This window comes from Manis pentadactyla, chromosome 8 (assembly GCF_030020395.1).
Source record: "Manis pentadactyla isolate mManPen7 chromosome 8, mManPen7.hap1, whole genome shotgun sequence".
Lineage (NCBI taxonomy): Eukaryota > Metazoa > Chordata > Mammalia > Pholidota > Manidae > Manis > Manis pentadactyla.
Window position 1 is genome coordinate 53,521,760 of NC_080026.1, and position 20,583 is coordinate 53,542,342.

At 45.0% G+C, this 20,583-nt stretch overlaps 1 protein-coding gene, 1 long non-coding RNA gene and 1 pseudogene across 2 annotated transcripts in view; 1 reads left to right on the forward strand and 2 right to left on the reverse strand.

Moving 5' to 3' along the window:
- The window catches only part of NID1 (nidogen 1), a 97,213-nt gene extending 81,777 nt beyond the window's left edge, over nucleotides 1–15,436 (reverse strand). The window contains exon 1 of the mRNA XM_036919310.2: nucleotides 15,108–15,436. Within this exon, the coding sequence (XP_036775205.2) occupies nucleotides 15,108–15,332 (225 nt within the window). The 5' untranslated portion in view covers nucleotides 15,333–15,436. The remainder of the gene's footprint in view (nucleotides 1–15,107) is intronic.
- LOC130684554 (charged multivesicular body protein 1B2-like) lies at nucleotides 6,883–10,011 on the forward strand (annotated as a pseudogene).
- LOC118929318 (uncharacterized) lies at nucleotides 10,320–15,101 on the reverse strand. Its single transcript, XR_005031547.2, has 2 exons — nucleotides 11,732–15,101; nucleotides 10,320–10,532 (listed from the first exon to the last, which is right to left on the reverse strand). It is a non-coding gene; the product is annotated as an uncharacterized LOC118929318 (long non-coding RNA).
- Nucleotides 15,437–20,583: the final 5,147 nt, after the last annotated feature.

Genomic DNA, 20,583 nt, shown 5'->3' on the forward strand with positions numbered 1-20,583 from the left:
AGTTTCCATCCCATGCAGATTCAAGAGGACACTCATAACAGGTGACCTGGCTTCAGGAGTTGGCAAGGGATCTGCCCTATCGTGAGCAGGAGTTCAATGAGCTTCCCTTTCCTCTCTGTTCTTACTTGCTCTCTACTGCCTGCATGGCTGCTGCCATTTACTACTATTCTCATTGTAATGAGTTCCTTCCTTACCTATACTCATCTGACCTGTTTGTGAATTCTTTCTCAATCATGAGTCAAGAACCCTCCCCTGTCCAGGTTAAGGTTTCACCTAGTGCTCAGGGAGAGATTCCCCCAAGATGCAGCTGCCCGACAGCAGCTCTACCTTGATTAAGAAATAAAAACAAGGCACAACCTAGGGTAAGAGTTAGGAGATAAATCAATGTTTTCGGCATCATCTAGTTAATGTCCAACTCTGACAGACTGTACATGGGTTACTGATCTTTGCTGCAGGAAATTTCTCCCGGAGACTGACTACTTTCTGACATTTCAGAGTGGTGGTGTCCTTAAGTGTTAAATTCTCGTGTATCCATCAAAGAAGAGACAGCAGCATCCTTCGGGGCCCCAGGAGGACACATCAGGAAAGGGAGGAGCAGGGCCTCATCCAAAGGCTCAGTCTCTGGGGAGAAGCATGTTCCTCCTTGACACCTTGCATGTACTTACCAGAAGTCTACCTGAGCCAGTTGGAGCACCCATACTCCCTTAATTTGGATTATATCAATCCCTTCATTTGAACACCAGTCCCCTAATGTGAACATCAGAAACATAAGGGAAGAATTAAGTATTCATCTGCCTTTCCAGAATGAACCACATGCCAGTGCAACCCAAAAGCCCCAGTTGATGAGTGTGGGTAAAATTACAGCATTTCCAGAATCTCTTGCCTGGTCTTACTACATCTCCATATCAGTAGGTGTTTCCAAGGGGTGGACAGAAGTAGTCCATCTCCATACCAACAAATGATTACAAGGGTCAGGGAGCCAGGGTGTATCTGGACTGGAGAGGTTTCCTGGGGTTCGTTTTTTGCAGCTGGGTGATGAGAGACATGGTTGAGCAGAAGTGGATGACTCCTTGTAAACAATAAACAGGTTTCTCCCACTTTATTTCTCCCTCCAACTGATTTTGGTTTCAAAAATAATTTGCCCTGGGCTGGGAGAAAGATTTTCCACTCCAGTTACAATGAGGAAAAGCTCTTCCCTACAGAAGCATGCCAGATAGTAAATGTAGGAAGAATGATAGAAAAACAAGGAAACCACATAAAAACAAAATAAAATACTGTTTAGCAACCCTTAATTTAATAACTGATGCAAGCAAATCATCAATGGATGCTAAAAGCATTAGGTGAAGGGTTACTGGGAGAGGGAACAGCTGCATAAGGCCAAATGTCACCCCCAACTGCCCACTGTTCACAAGGGGTAAAACCTAACTCAACAGACATGATCTAGCTGCCATCTCCTTAACACTAACAGCTAGCAGAGCAAGGACTGCCCATCACTTACAGCTTCACATGACACCCTATGACATATACAGCTTCATTCATGAAATATTCCTTTTAAATAATGTTTGACCTACTCAACAACAACAAAAAAAGACAAATGACCAAAAAAATGAGCAAGGGATTTGCATAAACATGTCTCCAAAGAAGATACACAAGTGGCCATATCAAAACCTGAAGGAGATACCACACCACTTCACACCCACTAGGATGGCTAGAATCAAGCCAGAAAATAACAAATGTTGACAAAGATGTAGAGAATTTGGAACCCTCATACATTGCTGGTGGGAATGTAAAATGGTGCGGCTATTTTAGAAAACAGTTTGGTTGTTCCTCAAAATGTTAAATACGGAGTTACGGTGTGGTCTAGTGTTGGAGAGGTAAAATTTCCCTCTACCCTTCAAAGGTTCTTCTCGCTGTTCTAAGAATGAAATTGCCATGAGGCAGATTAATATGCGTAAGTCAAATTTAATTTCATATGCACAGGAACCCCACATACATGAGAAGTTTAAAGACAGAAAGGTAAAATGAGGTCCATATTGTCATCCTGAGCTAAAGAATGGGATGGAGCCTGGGACTTCGGTGGGGAGGACAATTCACAGGATAATAGGAAGAGCAGGTTTGTTTGGTAATGAGATGTTTGCTCTGCCATGCAGATGGGTCACTCAGATGAAATGTGTCTGTGGTAATAACTCTCATTCTGGGAAACACCCACAATCTAGATTCTTCCTGGTAGTTAAGAGAGGGGCAAAAGCTTCCCTTAAGCCTGCAGTGTCTTGATTTCCTTTAGCACAAAATAGTCCACATGTCAAAGTGGCACACTTCAGGGAGACTTGTTCTGAACCCCTTCACCAGCAATTCCTCTCCTAGGTATATACCCAAGAGAACTGAAAGCTGATGTCCAACACAAAAACTTGTGAATGAACATTTGTAGCAGCATTACGCATAAAAGCCAAAAAGGAGAAGCAACCTGAATATCCATTAACTTATGAATGGGCAAATAAAAACAAGAGCCTATCTTTCCATTCACCATAGAAGAATGAAGTACTGGTACATGCTATGTGACTGGACCTTGAAAATGTTATGCTAAGAGGAAGAAGCCAGTAACAAAAGGTCACACATTGTAGGATTCCATTTAGGTGAAATGTCCAGACCAGGCAAAATCCACAGAGTCAGTAGATTAGTGGTTGCCAGGGATCAGGGAGTAGGGGAGGATGGGGGACATGAGGAGGGACTGCTAAAGGAATATGGGGTTTGTTTTGGGAGTGAGAAAAATATCCTAGAGTTAGATAGTAGTAATGGTTGTAAAACTCCCTGAATATACTAAAAATCCATGAACTACATACTTTAAAGGGCTGAATTTTATAATATAAGAATTGTATCTCAATAAAGCTATTATTTAAAAAATCAAGAAGCTGTTTTAAACAGAGCGGGTCGGGGGGCAGTGTATGTACATACCATGTTTGTACATTTGAGACTCTCTCTGCAAGGAGATAAAAAAAAATCCATGAACAGTGATTGCCCCTAGGGAGGCCAGGGTGGAAAGGAAACCTATTTTCAGGTTTTACAAGTTTTGTTTAAAGCATTTGCATTGTCTTACTAGTCTTAAAGTTAATTGGAAAGTAAAATGCTCCATGTTTTCTAAAGAGAACAATGTTAAACCTGAATATTTTCAAGACTACCAGTTTTCTGAAGAAAATACAGAGATGGAATAGCAAGCTAGCCTACATTACAAAGTAAGAGTCAGATGCAGAAAGTGGGGCATTCTATGGGACAGTGAGCAGCAAATCCTAAATAAACTGATTAATTGAAACAGGGAGGGTGTTAGTCAAGATTCAGAGGGGCTAAAGAGACTTGGCCAAATGTCATGCTTTCCTTGTTTGGATCCCAGTCTGACTAAACCTCTCTATAAAGAAACAAAGCTTTGGGAATATAGGAGAAATTGGAAATGGGCTGTGCAGAAATTGATAGTAGGGAATTATTACTGATTTTGTTGTGTGATAATGGATGCTGATTATGTAGGGCAATGTTCTTATTATTTTAGGAATTCATACTAAAATATTTAGTGATATAATTTCATGAAGACTGTCATTTTTCAGATAGGTCAACAAAGGGAAATTGATTAAACCATACAGAAAATACTACCAGGTGTTATATTTAGGTAATGTGCCTATGATACTATTTTCTCATGATACTATTTTCTCCCCTTTTTTGTATATGTTTGAAAACATTTTAATTAAAAATTAAGGAATAGAAAAAAATTTATCTGAGGACAAAAAAGTTAAGAAACCTGCTCCTTAGGGGCTAAGAACCAACTTTTCTTCACAAGCAATGCAGTAGTTAGTAGTACAGTGTGGTGGAGGGAGGTGTCACCCAGTGGTGGGCGGTGTCACCAGGTGGAGGTGGTGTCATGCAGTGTAAGTAGTTTGATGCAGTAATAAGCTCCATGACATCAGGGACCATGTGTGGTGTCACTTGTCACTGTAGCCCCACACAACTAGCCCCAAAATCTGTACAAAACAGGAGCTGATAGGTACTGTCACATGAATAAATGAGGGCAGGAAGGGAAGCAAGTGGTGTCCAACGTAGCAAAGTATAAAGACTGCAGTACAGCATGGAGAATATAGCCAATGATTCTGTAACATCAGCCTATGCTGACAGGCAGTAACTGCACTAGTGGGGGTGAGAATTTAATAATATGGGGAACTATTGAACCACCACTGTGGCATATACTTGAAACCAATATAAGATTGTATATCAGTTATACTTCAATTTAAAAAAACACACAGACTCTGGAAACAGACTATGTGGATTTGAATTCTGTTTAGCCCCTTACTAGCTGTGTGACTTTGGGGAAATTAAAATCTCTCTATAACTTAGATTCCATAACTGTAAAAAATAAATACTTCATAGAGTTGCTATAACATTAAATGAGTTGATGTATGTAAACTGTTTAGGAGAATGACAAACACAATATGTGTTAGCTACTTAAAAAAATACATACATATAAATATATATTTTATATATATATATATATATATGTATGAGAAGACTGTAGAACTAGAAGCCGGAAGCCCTGAGTTCTAGTTCCAACTCTGACACTCGTTCTTTGCTGAGTGAACTCTGACAAGTCCCTTAGCTGTGTGGGTTGCTCACTGTCGTTCTCCATTATCGGGCTCCTCCTCTCACCTGCCTGAGCTACCACAGGGCTGTTGCGTGTCTCAGAGGAGCTAATACATGAGCAAGCCTCCTGGTTCCCACTTTCCAGACAGGTCTGGAGCCCTCAGCCCTGCTCCACACACCACCACTGCCTCTCCCCTAGACCCAGACAACAGGCCCCTAGCCCCGGAATTCGTTCTTCCTCCTCCACCCTGCCCCCACAGTCCTCTACTTGGGAAGCAGAACAATTTTTAAAAACCTTTTATTATGAGAGTACTTAACAAGGGAAATTTGCAAAAACACAGACTAGCACAGCATGTACACACACACACACACCCCTTAGCTCCCACACCACCCACACGCTCCAGTTCTTGTCTTCTGCTCCTTCCACACATGTGCACATTTACAGTTTTATTTTTTGAAGTACTTTAAATGAAATCTCAGGCATCAAATTATTTCACCTGTCAATATTTCTATAAGTACCTCTTCTAGAAAAGCAGTTTGTCTCCAAGTTGACCTTTCAAGGCCACGTTATTTCAATCAGGATCCAACCAGTCCTCACCTTGCGTTAGGTTACCTGTCTCTCAAGTCTCTTGTGATCTATACCAGTTCTCTCTCCTTTTTCTCCCACACCCTTTATTTGTGGAAGGAAGTAGGAATCCTTTACAGATAAATCATGTCACTCATTTACTTAGAAATCTCTGGTGGCATCCCACTGCTTCACACACTAAGGTAAACAAGGCCTAGCGTTCATTCATTCATTCATATGCACACAGTAGTGGAGCACCCACTGTGTGCCACAGGCACCACTCCTAGGCCCTGGGGAGATGGGGCATGTGGCAGGGGAGACCTGGCCCTCACAGGGATCAGACTCTGGTGCAAAGCCAGACAACAAACAGGCAGGTAAGCAGACGAACACTAGTTTTCGGTGACTATATATGCTATGAGAAAATAAGACAGGGCACAGCAAAACATCACAAGAGCAGGGCTGTGTGTGAGCAGAGACCCCAGTGAAGGGAAGGGAGTCAAGGCCGTGTGTTCTGGGCAGAGGGAAGGGAGGTGCAAAGTCAGGCTGGGACAAGCTAGCTCTGGTGGAGGGAGAGGAAGCTTCTGGGGCTGGAACCTGGCAGGCAAGGAGAGCAGGGTAAGGCCTACGTTCTGTGACATGCCAAACTCCACTCTCCACACTAATGTTCACATGCAAAAATGTCTCCTCCAGCCGATTCACCTCTTGCCTCCACCCTCTTCCACATGGCTAACCTCTACTCATCCTGTAGTTCCAGCTATGCTGGGAAGGTTCTCCTAACCCCTCCAAACAGCTCAGTTCCACAACAGTGTACGGACTTCTTATAGACCTCATCACAGTGGCATTGATCAATTATCAGTGGGATTTTGGTTTAATGTCTGCCTCCCCCAGTAGACCATAAAACTCTGAGAGAACCAAAACAATGCTGGTCTTGTAGCAATCTCTATCTCCACAGCCTAGCACTGTGCCTAGCACATTAGGCAATAAATTAAATATGTGTGGAATGAATAGCTGATGTATCTAAAGGTTGTACTGCATTGTATGAGAAATAGTATCCAGCATCCTGAAATAGTACATGTCTTATTCAACATCTGGTCACGCAATCAGAGAGTATTAAAAATCCAAGGTAAAATGACCCTCAGAGATAATCTTGTCAAACCTCTTCATTTTATAAATAAAAGAGATCTGGAATAACAAGAATGTGAGAGACGAGTGATCTGACCTCAGTTCTAAGTTGGTTACCATGATAAATCAAGTACAGGTTAGTCCCCATGGGAAATCAATATTCTATTAAGTATCCTCTGATTCAGCCAGGCCACTACTAGACCCCAGGGGGCCTGTGGGCAGATTAGGAGCAGGTGCCCTACCTTCTGTGTGGCCCTGGCCCCCTGCTGAGGCTCAGGGCTGGGCGAGTGGCCTGTGAGCTGGCCTTCAGCTCCCAGTGTCTCTCAGTCAGAGCCTTTGTGCTGAGATCACCCAGCATATCCACAGGAGGGGGCCCTGGGCTTGTCCAGCAGATTCATTAACTTCCTACAAGCCGGGAAGAGTGGCAGCGTTACAGGTGGTGGTAATGGGAATAAAACACAATACCTGGGAGCCATGCTGGCCCACAGTTCAGGACATAAGACAGACTCCAAGCGTACTCCTGTCAAACCTGGGCCACTGCCCCTGGCCCGCCACCTCCTGAGAAAAGTCAGGGGATCATGTAGGGTTTGCAGGAATACCCAAGTAACTTGAAGTTTTCTGTAAAAGAACTTACTAGGAATGGCAAGAAACATGATAAAGAAGGAAAGGCTGAAAAGGCCAAGATTAAAACAAGGCCATTCAGAAGAGCATATCCACTGAAAATGCAGCCCACCAGAATCAAGCAATGAATCTCTTGATTGTGCAGCAAGAGTTCCACTGCAGTCACAATGGACAAGGTGACAAGTCCACGGCCGTGTGGTTAAGGTATGGATGCTCCACTGAGGGGTTTGAACCATGAAAGGATTTCTGCCTTGATGGACAAGTGTGAGAACTAAGTTGAAATGCTGGATGTTCAAACACAACAAATGGAAGACACAATGAGTAACACTAAAACCACACCACCAGGTGGATATGCTGCTCTAAGAAATGGCAGATAAGGTTGGCTTGATCTCAGTAAGGAACTACCACAGGGCCAGAGAGGTTCTGCCAGCACAAGTGTTACTTCCATGGAAGAGGAAGAATGGTCACAGACACTTGCTCATGCACACAGTCAAGAGTAACTTGAAGAATGGTGCTTTTGGCAGACTCACAGAACCCAAGGATGGACTAACAGTTACCAAAGGAAAAGGGACTGTGGAGGGTGGGTGAGTAGGGAGGGAGAAGGGGAATAAGGGGCATTACGATTAGCACATATAATGTAGGAGGGGGCACTGGGAAGGCAGTACAGCACAGAGAAGACAAGTAGTGACTCTATCGCATTTTACTACACTAATTGACAGTGACTGTAATGGGGTATGTGGTGGGGACTTGATAATGGGGGGAATCTAGCAACCACAATGTTGCCCATGTGATTTTATAGTAATGACAACAAAATTTTAAAAAAAAAGATTGGTGCTTTCATCACTTCACATGCTTCGGCATTGTTTTATGTGTATATACAGATACACTGTAGAACAAGTACACTAAGAACACTATATATGCCAGAATTCATAAACACTACTTGTATGTAATGCTTTTTTTTGCTTTGCTAAACTTCCCAACACATTAAGAAATTCCAGAGAGTTTCCACCTTGACAGAGTTTATAGTTCTCTATATTATGCATAAAAATACAAGGGACATATTTTTGTAGATGTCTTCGACAGAGACAGCATTAGCTTGAGGCATATGAAACATCTTCCTCAAAAGTTACATAAAAAATCTACCACCTAAGCACAACAGAATAAAGCATAGAATAAAGGCTTTGCTTTAAAAAAAAAGAAAACCTCTGCTCACAGGGAAGAAGAAAGCCCACAGTTCTGGAGCACATGACTGCATGATTAGGTATTTTTATACATTATTTCAATGAGTGTTCACAACCCTATGAGAAAGTCTGCTTTACAAATGAACAAATCATGGCTTACAGAGGTTGGATAACTTACCCAAGATCACACAGCTAGTAAGTAAGCAGAACAGAGATCCAAACCACATCAATGGGCTCCAGAGACCTTCCCATGTTATCTACTGATAATCCCTGGAAAATTAAGATCCATGAACATTTGTTAATATATTAAGCTCTGGATCAGACAGCATTAGAGTTCCAGAGTTCTAAGGACTGAGGGATCAATGTAGTCAGCTGGCACAGACCAATTAGTAAGGAAGATGGACTTGGGAGAATAAGGGAGAGTCTGAGAGTAAGACATGGATAAACAGGAGAAGAATGAGCAAAGGGCCAAATAAGACATACTTTACTTTCCTGGGAAATGTTATGGCAAAGCTGGAAATAAAGCTAGATAACTGGGTGAGGCCCTGAAGCCAGGCCAAGAAGTTCACCTTTCTCGGCAGTTAGGATGTGGGGAGAGCATTAAAGAAGTTGAACACAGTATCATTTCCAAGGTGGCAAGAAAGATACAGATGCAAAGCCCTGCTGTAGAGGTGCAGTGGAGAACTGGTGATTTTCCAAGATGACCACCATGTTCTGCAATCCAGTGGCCAATTCTCTGTCCTCATCTCTCAGCCCATCAGCAGCATTTAACATGGCAGCTCACTCCTCCTCCTCGATACACTTCCCTCACTTGGCTTCTGGGCCTTGGTGTCCCTCTTACCTCACTGGCCGCCCCTTTGGCTCGCTGTTGCTGGCTCCTCTTTTCCCTGACCCGGTGGAGGCTCCACTGGGCCTCTCCTCTATCTACACACACTCCCTTGGGCAGAATTCATTTAGTTTTCCTCCTCTAAATATCATCTATGGCCAATGATTTCTCAATTAAATTCAAAGCCCAGGCTTCTTTTCCAAACTCCAGACACATATATCCAACTGCCTACTCCACCCCAGATCCCTGCTATTTAGTAGTATATCACCTACTAATGTACTGTATAATTGACTTATTTATTATGTTTACTATTTATTTTCTTGCTCCCACTCTCCTGCTAGGATGTAAACTCTTTGAGGACAGTTTTGTTCTCCCGTATTCTAAGTGCCTAAAATAGTGCCTGGCACATAGCAGGCTCTTGATAGTTATTTGTAGAATAAATGAATATAGGAAGGGAGTGAGATAGCCTCAAGGCAGTGGGAGAACCCTCATAAGAAACCACTAACAAGGAAAGGCAAGTGGTGGTGACAGTAGCTGAGGAGAGGAGGGAGATGAGTAATTCTCAGTGTGCCACGTGGGACCTGAAGGAACAGATGGGCATAGCGATGGAAACATCTTTGAAATATGGGATTAGTGCTCTTGGAAGAGTAAGGTCATGGCGATAGACATTGCTGTGGTATAGGCAAGTAAAGCCAGAGGTTGGCAAGATCTCCAAAGGAAAAATTGGATAAACAAAGGAAATGCAAGCCATACTCTATGACTTCAGGGGCTTTACAGACTGTGGACAGGCAGAATATATAATAAGACAAGCAAAGAAAACACATACAATGACCACAGTACAATGGAGACTTAGCTCAGGTCTACTGAGTGCCAGGGAGTGAACCTGGTGGAATGGAGTCCTCATGTCTGAGCTCCCCGAGTCCTGGGTGTTGTTCCTCTATCATGGCCCACAGCACAGGGCCTTGGAGTCACCTGTTCATCTGTGGCTCCCTCATGATCCTGAGACTTCCTTGAGGGAAGGGAGCTGGTTTCCAATATGTAAGTGGTATAATGAAACTCCGTTTGTGGAAGGAGTGTGTGTGAGAGAGAGAGACACACACACATTAGAGGCAGGGAGATGAGTCAGGATAGAGGTATACAGTCTCTCTGCTACCGAGAATATCCTTCTATTATTTTTCCATAACACGAAGGATTTTATTGCAAAAACAAGCTGGATTAAATAACAACTGATTCATTTCTCCATTTTTAGGCATCAAGATGTAAATAATTTAATATGCAATATTATCATGCTCTAGAAATCCTTCTATTGGTCTAGACATCCAATCAGGGCTTCAGATAAGCATGAGAAAACCAGCTTTAGTAAACAGATGATAGAATCCAGTCAAAAAAAGAGAAAACGTCTTTTATTGTTCTATACAGCCTCATTGCATTTTTGAAGAGCTCTTGCCTGGGAGTTCAGTTCGCAAGCCAAGGCAGCAGAGCTCAGATAAATGTCCAATGGCTCAGTCAGCTGGTTTAGTAGATTTACAGATTGGCCCATTCTGCACTCATTACCCAGGATGAGGTCCAGAGAACGGCTGGCTTCAGCAATGGGACTGTGCTGATTTACATCCAAAAAGAAGAGGTTATTCCATGGGGAGAACCAGACCTTATCAAGTAGAGAGTCTGCCATGGCCCACAGGAGGAAGTCTGGTGACCCGCAAGGGCTCCTCACCCTAACACAGAACACTTCCCCACCAATACCCTTCTCCCACCTTCAAACGGATCTGAAATTAAGGCAGAGGCATGCAATGTTTAGATACTATTAGATCAGCAGCTCATGAACATTTTGGTCTCAGGACCCCTTTACACTCTTAAAAATTACTAAAAGACCCCCCAAAAGCTTGTGTTTATATTGGTTATATTGATCAATATCTTTCATGTCTGATATTTAAAATTTTAAACTAAGGAAATTTTAAATATTTATATTTAAATAATAATGAACTTATTGCATGTGAACATAATTAACATTACTTTTTATGAAAATACAACCCAAAAGTGCTTAGGGAGAGAAGTGTCATTGTTTTTTATTTTTGCAAACCAATTTGATGTCTCACTTAATGGCTGAACTGGATTCTCCTATCTTCTACATTTGATCTGTGGTGATAGATACCACACATTACATAGTCTCTGGTGACTCCACCGTATGCACATGAGAGCATGGGAGTATAAACAGTAAATACGATTTTAGCATGGTGAGGAAAACAGTTTTGACCTTGTGAATTTCTTTAAAAAGTCTCCAGGACACCCAGGACTCCCCAGACCACACTTTTGAGAACTGCCATGTTAGGTCATCACTAATGTTATATTATTTCCCAGGGCTCTCAACCCTCAGCTTGTTTCTTACTCTATTTCCTCTTGTAAATCAGTCTCAAGGCTTCCATTGCCTCCACAGCATGACTGGCTATAGGGCATCGCCAACATTCCCATGTTAGTCCCCAGTGCCACAGAGTCAAACCTGGGCCAACACTTTTCATTTACGTCAGCCCTCCTGGCCATCTCATCACTCCTCAACTCCACAGTGAGAATCCTCCCCACCCAGCCCATCTGCCTTCTTCTTCACGTCCTGTATGTGACTGGTCAGAAGTCCTGTTGATGCATCATAGATCACCTCCCTCGTTCACCCTCTTCTTTCCTTGCTCCCCTTCTGTAATCCCTCATCCTTACAAGTCTAAATAAAACAGCAACTTATGGGACTGGTTTTCCTGCTCCCAGATTCTTCTTGTCCCTCTCCCACTGTCTTGCAAACCACTAACTTACCTTTCCATGCAGCTTACCCCAGCCATCGACCTTGTAGCCATCTCTCGTGACTCTCCACGGACTTCATGGCATCAGTTGGCCACACATCTTCCTTTCTCCCTGTATCCATGCCTGCTGCCACTATATAGGGTAGGGTGACCTGCCTCACCTGCTGACCCTGCTCAGTCATGTGACTTGCTTTAGTCCATGAGATGTTAGGAGACATGTCCCAGGCAGAGGCTTGAAAAAGCACTATACATTCCTGCTTACTGTCTTGTGCCTGTAACATCCCCATGAAAAAGCACATGTGTGAGCTGGCCCTCTGAAGCAGCTCTATTGAACAGAATTTTTAGCCATGATGGAAACAAACTATAGGGCAGCAGCTCTGTCCTATATAGTAACCACTAGCTACCTGAGGGTACTGAGCATTTTAAATGTGGTTAGTGTGACTGAAAGGCAGAAATTGTAATATTACTTAATTCAATTTTAAATAGCTACATATAGCTAATGGCCACCATATTAAACAAAGTGCAGGATGAGAGACCCATGGAGCAGACACAAATCATCCCAACTTCCTCTGCTAAAAGCCACCTTAGATCAGTCCACCCCCTGCTGATTCCAGACACTTGAGCAGTAAATGCTTATTTGTTACATGCCCCTGAGGCTTTGTACTTGTTTGTTACACATAAAAAGTTAACAGATAAATTTTATCTCCCAACTCTACTTGCCTATCCAGACAGAAACTCCTACTCCAATGGAAACACTCTGCTCTGGTTGTATCACATTCCTCACTCTCCCAGCATATGCCAAGCTTGTTCCATCCTCATGCATATCCCACCTAGAAGGGCCTCTCCATTTCCCCTCTACTTACTGTAAGTGGACTTGTCTTTCAAGTCTTAAATGTAACCACCTCTGTAAAGCTTTCCCACACTATGCTGGCCCACGACAGTCCCTCCTATCTATTACCACATGTTTTAGGCTTGATTGTAGAAAACATTATGAGTTAGATAGACTTGGGCTAGAATCCTAGTTGGGCATTTAATTGGTTGTTTGGTTCTGGGTAATTACTAATGATGATGATTATTATATCTTCACCTGAAAAAAGGGGTGAATTGTTTTGAGGATTAAATAATATAAAACTAACAAGACCCTAACACAGGTAGATATACTCACCCAATAACTGTTTTCCTTATTGGTGGGTGTTGCTTTCACTTGCCTAGTTTAGTGCCCAGAACTAGGTATGGACCACCTAGTCCATGCTCACACTCCCTGTCAATTCACCTTTTCATGCAGGGCCATGTGAGGGCTTCCATCAGCTCAAAAGGGCCTCTACACAGCTACAGATAGTGGTGGATGCTGTGATGTCACCAGATGCCCCTTCAGCTCCTGGGAATGCAGTCCTCAGTTGTCAAACCTCTGTGAGGATTGCCTCCATCAAAAAACTACCCTCACCCAGGGTCATACCTCCTTCCAGGGAAGCCCGTATCCAATAGCTGATCACCACAAGGATCTCATGCCCTCTCGTGCAGCCTTGAGACAGCTCTGAACGGCCATCCCACCCAGGGGCTGGCTGAGACCTTTGCTGGACTGCAATACAGCTCAGCTGCTCCCTCTGCTCAACCCTTTTTCATTTCCCTCCCTATCATACATGTGGACCTGAGGAGCACACCCTAATGAAATAAACTGCCTGGTAATTTCCACCTTAGAGACAGCTTCTGGGAACCCAACCTGTAGCATAGATATAAGATCCAAAGAGAGCTCTGGGATTCTCTCATTGACATGTAGATTAGACCCAACCAGACTTTCCACGAAGGTATGGTTTGACAGGAAACATGTTTTCTAGGTCTGTAGACTGTAAAGTGGTTAGTCTGATGTCACAAGTAAAGGAGGGGAGGATGTCGCAAATTTAACACAGGGTTCTTAACTTGAGGCCCAATGACCCCCACAGGGGTTCATGAATAGAACTCAGTGAGTCTGTTAATTTGGGGGAAAAAAAGAAATTCATTTTTATTTTTGGTAACCCCGAAGTGATACTTAGCATTTCCCTCCAATGTGAATGGAGGCAACAAACCACTTATATAGTAAAGGTAGTAGCGCTAAGTGACCTTGCCACTCAGAGAAGACACAGAGAGTCACTGTAGGTGTCTCCAAATACTGTTTACAGTCCTTGTGATCTTGAGAGTTCAGTAATTAGCTGGACCACCACTACATGCACGGCTGGAACTTACTCTTTAATGTGGTTAAAAATAAACACATACATTACTTAATACAACTTTTAATATTTTGACCTGTATTTTAACACAACTTATTTCCTTGGAAAACCTGTGGATTTTATTTTACCCATTAAGAAACACTGTTCTAAGGAAGGGCAGCCTGACTAGACTGCACAAGGAGCTCAGGGCAGTCAGTCAACAAGGCCAACACTCTCTGGGGTGGAGACTTTGAGAATTCATTCTTTTTAGGCAAAGCTGACAAGCTCCACGTGGGTGTTGTCCAAGCACAGTCTCCCCTGGCTAGACAAGAGCACAGCCATTTCACACGCAGGACAGGCTCCAGCCGCTTCTGGATCACACGCAGCTTTATATGAAACCCACATGGTGCGCGGCTGAGAAAGGCCGCAGCACTAAAGGGCTGCCCCAACTTGACAGCGTCCCTGGGCCCAGAGGAGGTCTGGCCAGAGAGCTAAAAGTCACCTGGCCCACTCCCCAACTGGCGCCCCCCATGGTGACAATGCTGGGCAACAGGAAATTGGATCACCGGGTCGCCCTGCCTTCCCAGACCTAAACTCTGGACTGAAACGAGCTCAACTGGAGAGCAGAATCATTGCCGAGACACATCCGGAGTTCACACACACGGAGTCCACGGAGCCCCAAATGCGGGGGACTGTCGGCTAAATGCCCGTTTCCTGCCCTGGCACCTCGGGAGGCCCGGGTCCGCGCGCAGCCTACGTGCCAGCTCCGGCCTTTGCCCTGACGAGTCTCCGCGCCCGCTCCTGTCCCAGCCGGACCGGGTCCCGTCCCCGAGGGCAGCGGGACAATGGCGGGGACACGAACCGACTTCCCGGAGGCGATACCGCGCGCAGCAGCCGGAGGGAAGCTCCGCCCGGGATCCCCGGGACGGGACGGGCGCGCTCGGGGCTCGCAGACGGGGCGGCCGCCCCAGCCCCGCGCGCTCCTCGGAGGACAGTGGCCCGGCGGCGGGGAGACGTCGACGAGCGAGACCGAGGCGGGAGCCCACCTGGGCTCGGAGATCAAGCAACACGCCCGCGCGCGATCCAGCGCGTCCCCTTTCCCGCCCACGACGCCCACGTCCGTCCGGTTCGGCCGGCGCCCCCGGCCCGCCCCGGGCTTCCTTCCGACGCCCACTCGGCCCCCACCGCCTGCCCGGCCGCACTCACGTAGACCGAGTGTATGTCGGATTTGTCGAAGAAGCGGAGCGCCCCGCTCAGCTCCAGGGCCGGGGAGACGCGGTCGTCCCCCGCCTCCAGCTCCAGGTCCCCGTGTCCGGGGCCGAAGGGGAAGAGGTCCTGGCGGCTCAGGCAGCCCCCGGGTCCCGCCAACAGCAGCTGCAGGAGCAGTGCCCGCGTCCACGCAGCCCCGCTCCGGCCGATCGCGCCCAGCATGTTCCCAAACTGAGTCCCGCAAACCCGGCGGCTCGGCGGCCCGAGGCTGAGGAGGGCGGGGATGTAACCGGACGCCCCCCGCGGCCCCTCCGAGCCGCCCGCCTCCCACTGCTCCCACCCCGCGAGAGGGGAGGAACCGAGGGGGGGGCGGGAGGCCTGCCCCGTCCAGGGCGCGCCGCGGAGGCTGCCCAATGGCCGCGAGGGGGACGGCGGGGGCGACTCCGGACACCGCCCCCGGCCCCGGCCGCGTCGCCCTCGCCCCCCGCGGGTCAGCGGCGCCGGTGGCTGCGGCTCCCGAAGCCCCCCGGGCCCCCCGCCGCTGGGCCCTCCGGGAGACGGGAGCGGAGCGCGGGGCGCTGCACTCTCGTCCCGGCAGCGGAGCCGGGAGAGCGGGCGCTGAGGCAGCTCCGATTCCGGGACGCCGTCCTCCGAGCGCTGCCTAGGGCGACCAGAAGTCGGCAGAGCGGGGTCATACTGGTCGGCAGAGCGGGTTGGTACTGGTAATTAGCTAATAGGGCCCCGGCCGGGAGCGTGGTCGTTTGCTGATTATCTATCCATTCTTTCAAATTCATCGATTGCGGGATCCTACGCTCGGCCAGAAGTCGAGTCACCACCCTCCAGGACAAAGTAGCAAGTGTTTAACAAAATTCAGTGTCAAGTGGGGTGAGGTCCCCAAGCGATAAAGGGCATCAGGGCTGGAAAAACCGGCCAAGGCGAGCTTCCTGTGGGATGTGGGAATCAAACCAGGTCTTCCGGAAAGGATGGAATTTCATCGCGGACGAAGGAGGGACGAAGGCCTGAGCTGTGATTGGGTTCAAGGAACCATCCCCTAGTTAAGAATTTGGGAAGACTGTTCCAAGTAAAGCCTTTAATACCAAACCAAAATTTGAGTTGGCCCTAACAGTCAGAGGAGAGTTCAAAGGGAGAAAAGCGTTGTAAATGGTATCGTAAATAATCAGTTGATCATTAATTTGGCCCTGGATAGAAAGAGACAAGGGAGGTCACCAGAAGACCATTGGAAGGGAAAAAAACATAGGGGATAAAGGAAAATGTGGAAATTTGAGAAGAAATGAATCTAAGAGGCCTTACAATGAAAGAAAGAATAAGACCCCATTATAAATTTTATATGTGTTGGGAGAGGGAAAGAAAAGAAATTTAAATTGAGCCTGGAGGGTTGCTGGACAACCAGCGCTGCATTTTGAAGGCAAGGATAAGGACCCAGGACAGAGGAAGTTGAATATGTGTTTGATGTCAGACCTGTCAGCCTGCCGGCGGTCCACAGGACACCCCTTGCTTAAGGCCAGCTAAAATTAAGGATGTGGGCCGTAGTTTGGAATAACTCTCCCAATAAACAGTTTGCAAATTCTGTATTATATTTAGGGAATGTGCGTGGACCCAGCAGAAAACAAAAAGCAAATGAAATACACTTTCTGAACATAAAGTCTTTAATCTGGTCAATCCCTTAATCTATTCTTTTTCTGTTAAATTCATTAGCCATTCAAGTGACACTTGTCGAGTTTCTACTGGTCGTGACTCGTTTCCCAACCATAATAACCCTGGAGACAGCACCCCCATTTTACAGAAGAGGGGCACAGACATGCAGGGAGGTTTTAGTCACTTTGCTAAAGTCACACAGCTGGAATCCTGCCAGGACCTTAGCAATCCTGCTCCAGCTCCAGGACCACCTTGACCAGTATATTAAGTGGCTTCTGTATTGCTACGTGTTCTTCTCTGGTTGTTAAAGAGTGACTAATGCTACCTGCAATATTTAGCCAAATTCTGTGGCCTTTCCTTAGGCTCCATCTGGGACTAGCAGTGCTGAGTCCCTTCCCCTGCCTCAGAAGCGCTTCCTGTCTGCTCTGTGCCATCCCTAGCCTGGACCCCTGCACTGCCCACCTCTGGGCCTCTGGCCTGCAGCATGACACATTCCAACAGCCAGAGCTAGAGTTCCGTGTGGAGGCTTTGTGCCCACCTGCACAGAGCACGGTCTGTAACACACAGGGGCGCTAAGCCCCACCTTTCCTGCCGGCGCCTAGGAATCTGCTCCTTCCAAAGCCCCCGTCCCACCTCTGTCCGGCACTGGAGCAGCTTTGAAGCTATTGCCATGCCTGGAATGCTCTCACTCCTCTCATGAATTCTCCCTTTTTGGTACTCAAGCAGCTCCTCAAACTCCTATTGGTCGGGGGGATTTTCCTCCGCTAATACAGGAGCAGAGCTGCTCTCCACTTGGCCAGTTCAGAGTAGTGCCTGGAGCCCTGCTTGACGAGGCCCCAGCTCCCCATTTACTGGCCCCCTAAACTTGAGCAGCTTTCTGTCTCTGTCTCCTCCTCATTTGCATGGGATGCTCATACCTACAATCAAAAGATTGTTAATGAGAATTAAATAAGATGGTCATGACATGCTCCTATCACAGAACTGAGAGCAAAGCAAGTACTCAGTTAATGTAAGCCCCCGTTATTATCCAAATGTCCAGTTTTCATGATTCTTATTATTTCAACATTCAGTAAGAATCCACCATGAGTCAGAAGCTGTAGTAGGAATTAAAAATACTAAGACCATTAAGACACAACCCCTTTGTGAGCAACTCACAGTGTGTTGAGGAAGACATACGTAACAGCAGCATGGTGGGGTTCCCCACATCTTAACATAGTTAATGTTAATAACAATTGCACAAGCTAGGAGCCTCACAAGAGATGTGAGGAAAATGAGATTTACAGAAGTTAGATAATGCACCCAGTTTCACATGGTTAGTGGAAGAGCCAGGATTTGAATCACAGTGTGTCTGAAACCAAAGCTAATACTCTTTCTACCACACCTCTTGCCTTTCTATTTCTCTTTCTCTTCTATTTCCATCCACAAGGTATGTTTGCTCTGTTGTTTGTATATAATGTCCATGCTCTATTTACATACGCTTCTCTTCCCTTATTTCATCAGTATCTTCTTGCTTAAAGTCTAGCATATACTGTAAATTATCTGTCATTTCCTATTTATAGCTCTGCACTCACTGGACTTTGCCTGGTGCTTGGGGGACGTGACATCAATGCTGTGCCTCCTACTAGGGCAGTGTGGGCTGGGTGCCAGCCACTCTTTTAGGGTTTATACTTTCAAACACATTTAGTGTGTAACCATAATCTTCATCATAGAATACTTAACTCCACATTGTGCTCTGGTCATTTTTGAAGTATATATAATAATTAGATATTTTTCTCTGGTTGTTCCCTGTGTTTTTTTCCCAGATAGAAGCTCTTTGGGGCAAGGATCATGTGGTATACTTCTTTTTCAAAGTTCCCAGAGACTAGCCTAGCACTGTGTTCACATTAATAAAAGATAACAGTTTGTGAACTCAATAGCACTTTTGAGAACCATCTTCTATCTGCAGTGGCATATGCACCCACAATTATATAACATGCCAGTTTTGTTTTTTAAAAACACTTCAACTCTCCACGTTCAGGATTTGTACTTTTTCATTGACTGCTTATCATCTAGAGGAGGCAGAAAGACAAAACTGAGGAAGCAGGCTGTATCTATAAGGAGCCAAGGTAACCTTTCTATTTGGTTTATTCAGACAAAAGTCCAGGCAACTGAGTGGGAAAAGGGCTCAGTTGGGTGTTTCACTGAAGGAGAAATCTGTTCTAATCTCATTTTCCTGTAGGGTTTGACCACTGAGCATATGGCCATGGAGGATACTTCTATTTACCAGATGTTATGTTGAGTTAAATGTGTTACTATTTCAATTCCACAGGAATTCACCTAATTTGTGAATAACATGATTGCTATTTTAAACAATTTAAGTTTGATTCTTACCTCAGATAAGGATAACATAAATTAAAGGACCATCCCCTAACAAAGGATGAGAATCATTTGTGAGAGTGTTTTTATAACTACATCGTTTCATTGAAAATAATAATGATTTGTGGTAGATCACACACTTGGCCTAAGATTGTTGACTACCACTCAGTCTGACTGAAGTGGACATAAAGGTATTATTTCTTCATTTTATTTTATTACTAAATCATAGTCTAATTTCCATGTGGTGAATTTAGTGTAATAAAACGTGAACAGATTAAATTTGCATAATTAAGTAAATTCAGCATAAATTGTGATGACTGATTGATTACAATGTACTTCATTATAGCTGAACAGCCACAAGAAGGTTGTTAGACTATGAGGGCTCATTACTTTGTTTAGCTAGTAAGATGAAAAGTAATTACAAAAGCATGTTTGTAAAAAATTCCCTTGTTGGAATGGGACTGAGCAATAGTCACCATCTGGCCTCTGATTGGCTGCTGAGACCAACTACATCTTAGCAAAGTGGATGGGCAACAGAGCTCTCGAAATTACAAAAATACAAAATGGTTATTCCGTTTCCTTGGGGGATCCTTATGAGAGCAAGTGTGATTAAAGGGGTAAAGTAAAGGAATATGGTTAACTAGAACGTCTTCAGACAATCTCGTTCAGTGGTACAGGGTACATGTTGCTCCTTGCTGCTCTAAGCTGCTGTGCTTAGAATCTGCGTCTTCTGAGACAACGCTGCACTATCGAGTGTTCTCTGGATTTTTTATCTTCCTACAAAATAGGCTAGACAACTGCCTCCAGGGGATTATTTTAGAAGATACAAAAGACTCCTCCAAATCCTGATTTACCCACTGGTTTTCATTTAATTTAACTTAAGGTTTTCATTTCATTTAACTTAAGGTTAGAATCAGAGGCCATCTAAGTTTGTGAGTTGTTCAAAAGCATGTGTTACTGTAGCAGAGAGGATTTGTGGGGCTAGATGAGGGGTGAGGGTACCACTGAGGACTGAAAAATAACAGAGACTGGGAAAAACAGATTATTTAAGACCCAACCGGCCCATTTCATGATTTCACTGGGGTCAGCCAGGTGTATCCATCCAAGCATTGAGGACAGGGCACACATTTGGTGCTAGACTATTTTGACGGCTAAACTGATAGCAAATAATTTTATCTAGTATTTTTATTTACATCTTTAATAACCAACATGGGTCATTCATTCACTGACTAATATTTACTGAATACTTACTACGTACCTGAAACTGTTCTGGGCACTGAGACCCAGCTGAGAACTAAACATTCTAATCATGAAGATGGACAATAAAGGAATGGATATGCAATTTTTGTGTGAGGTGGTGATGAGTAACAGTGCCAGAAGTAAAAATAAATTAGGAAAAAAGTGGATAAGAACTGATGGAATGACCTGGGTGGGTGTGAGAGGTAGTTTTATTTGGGAAGAT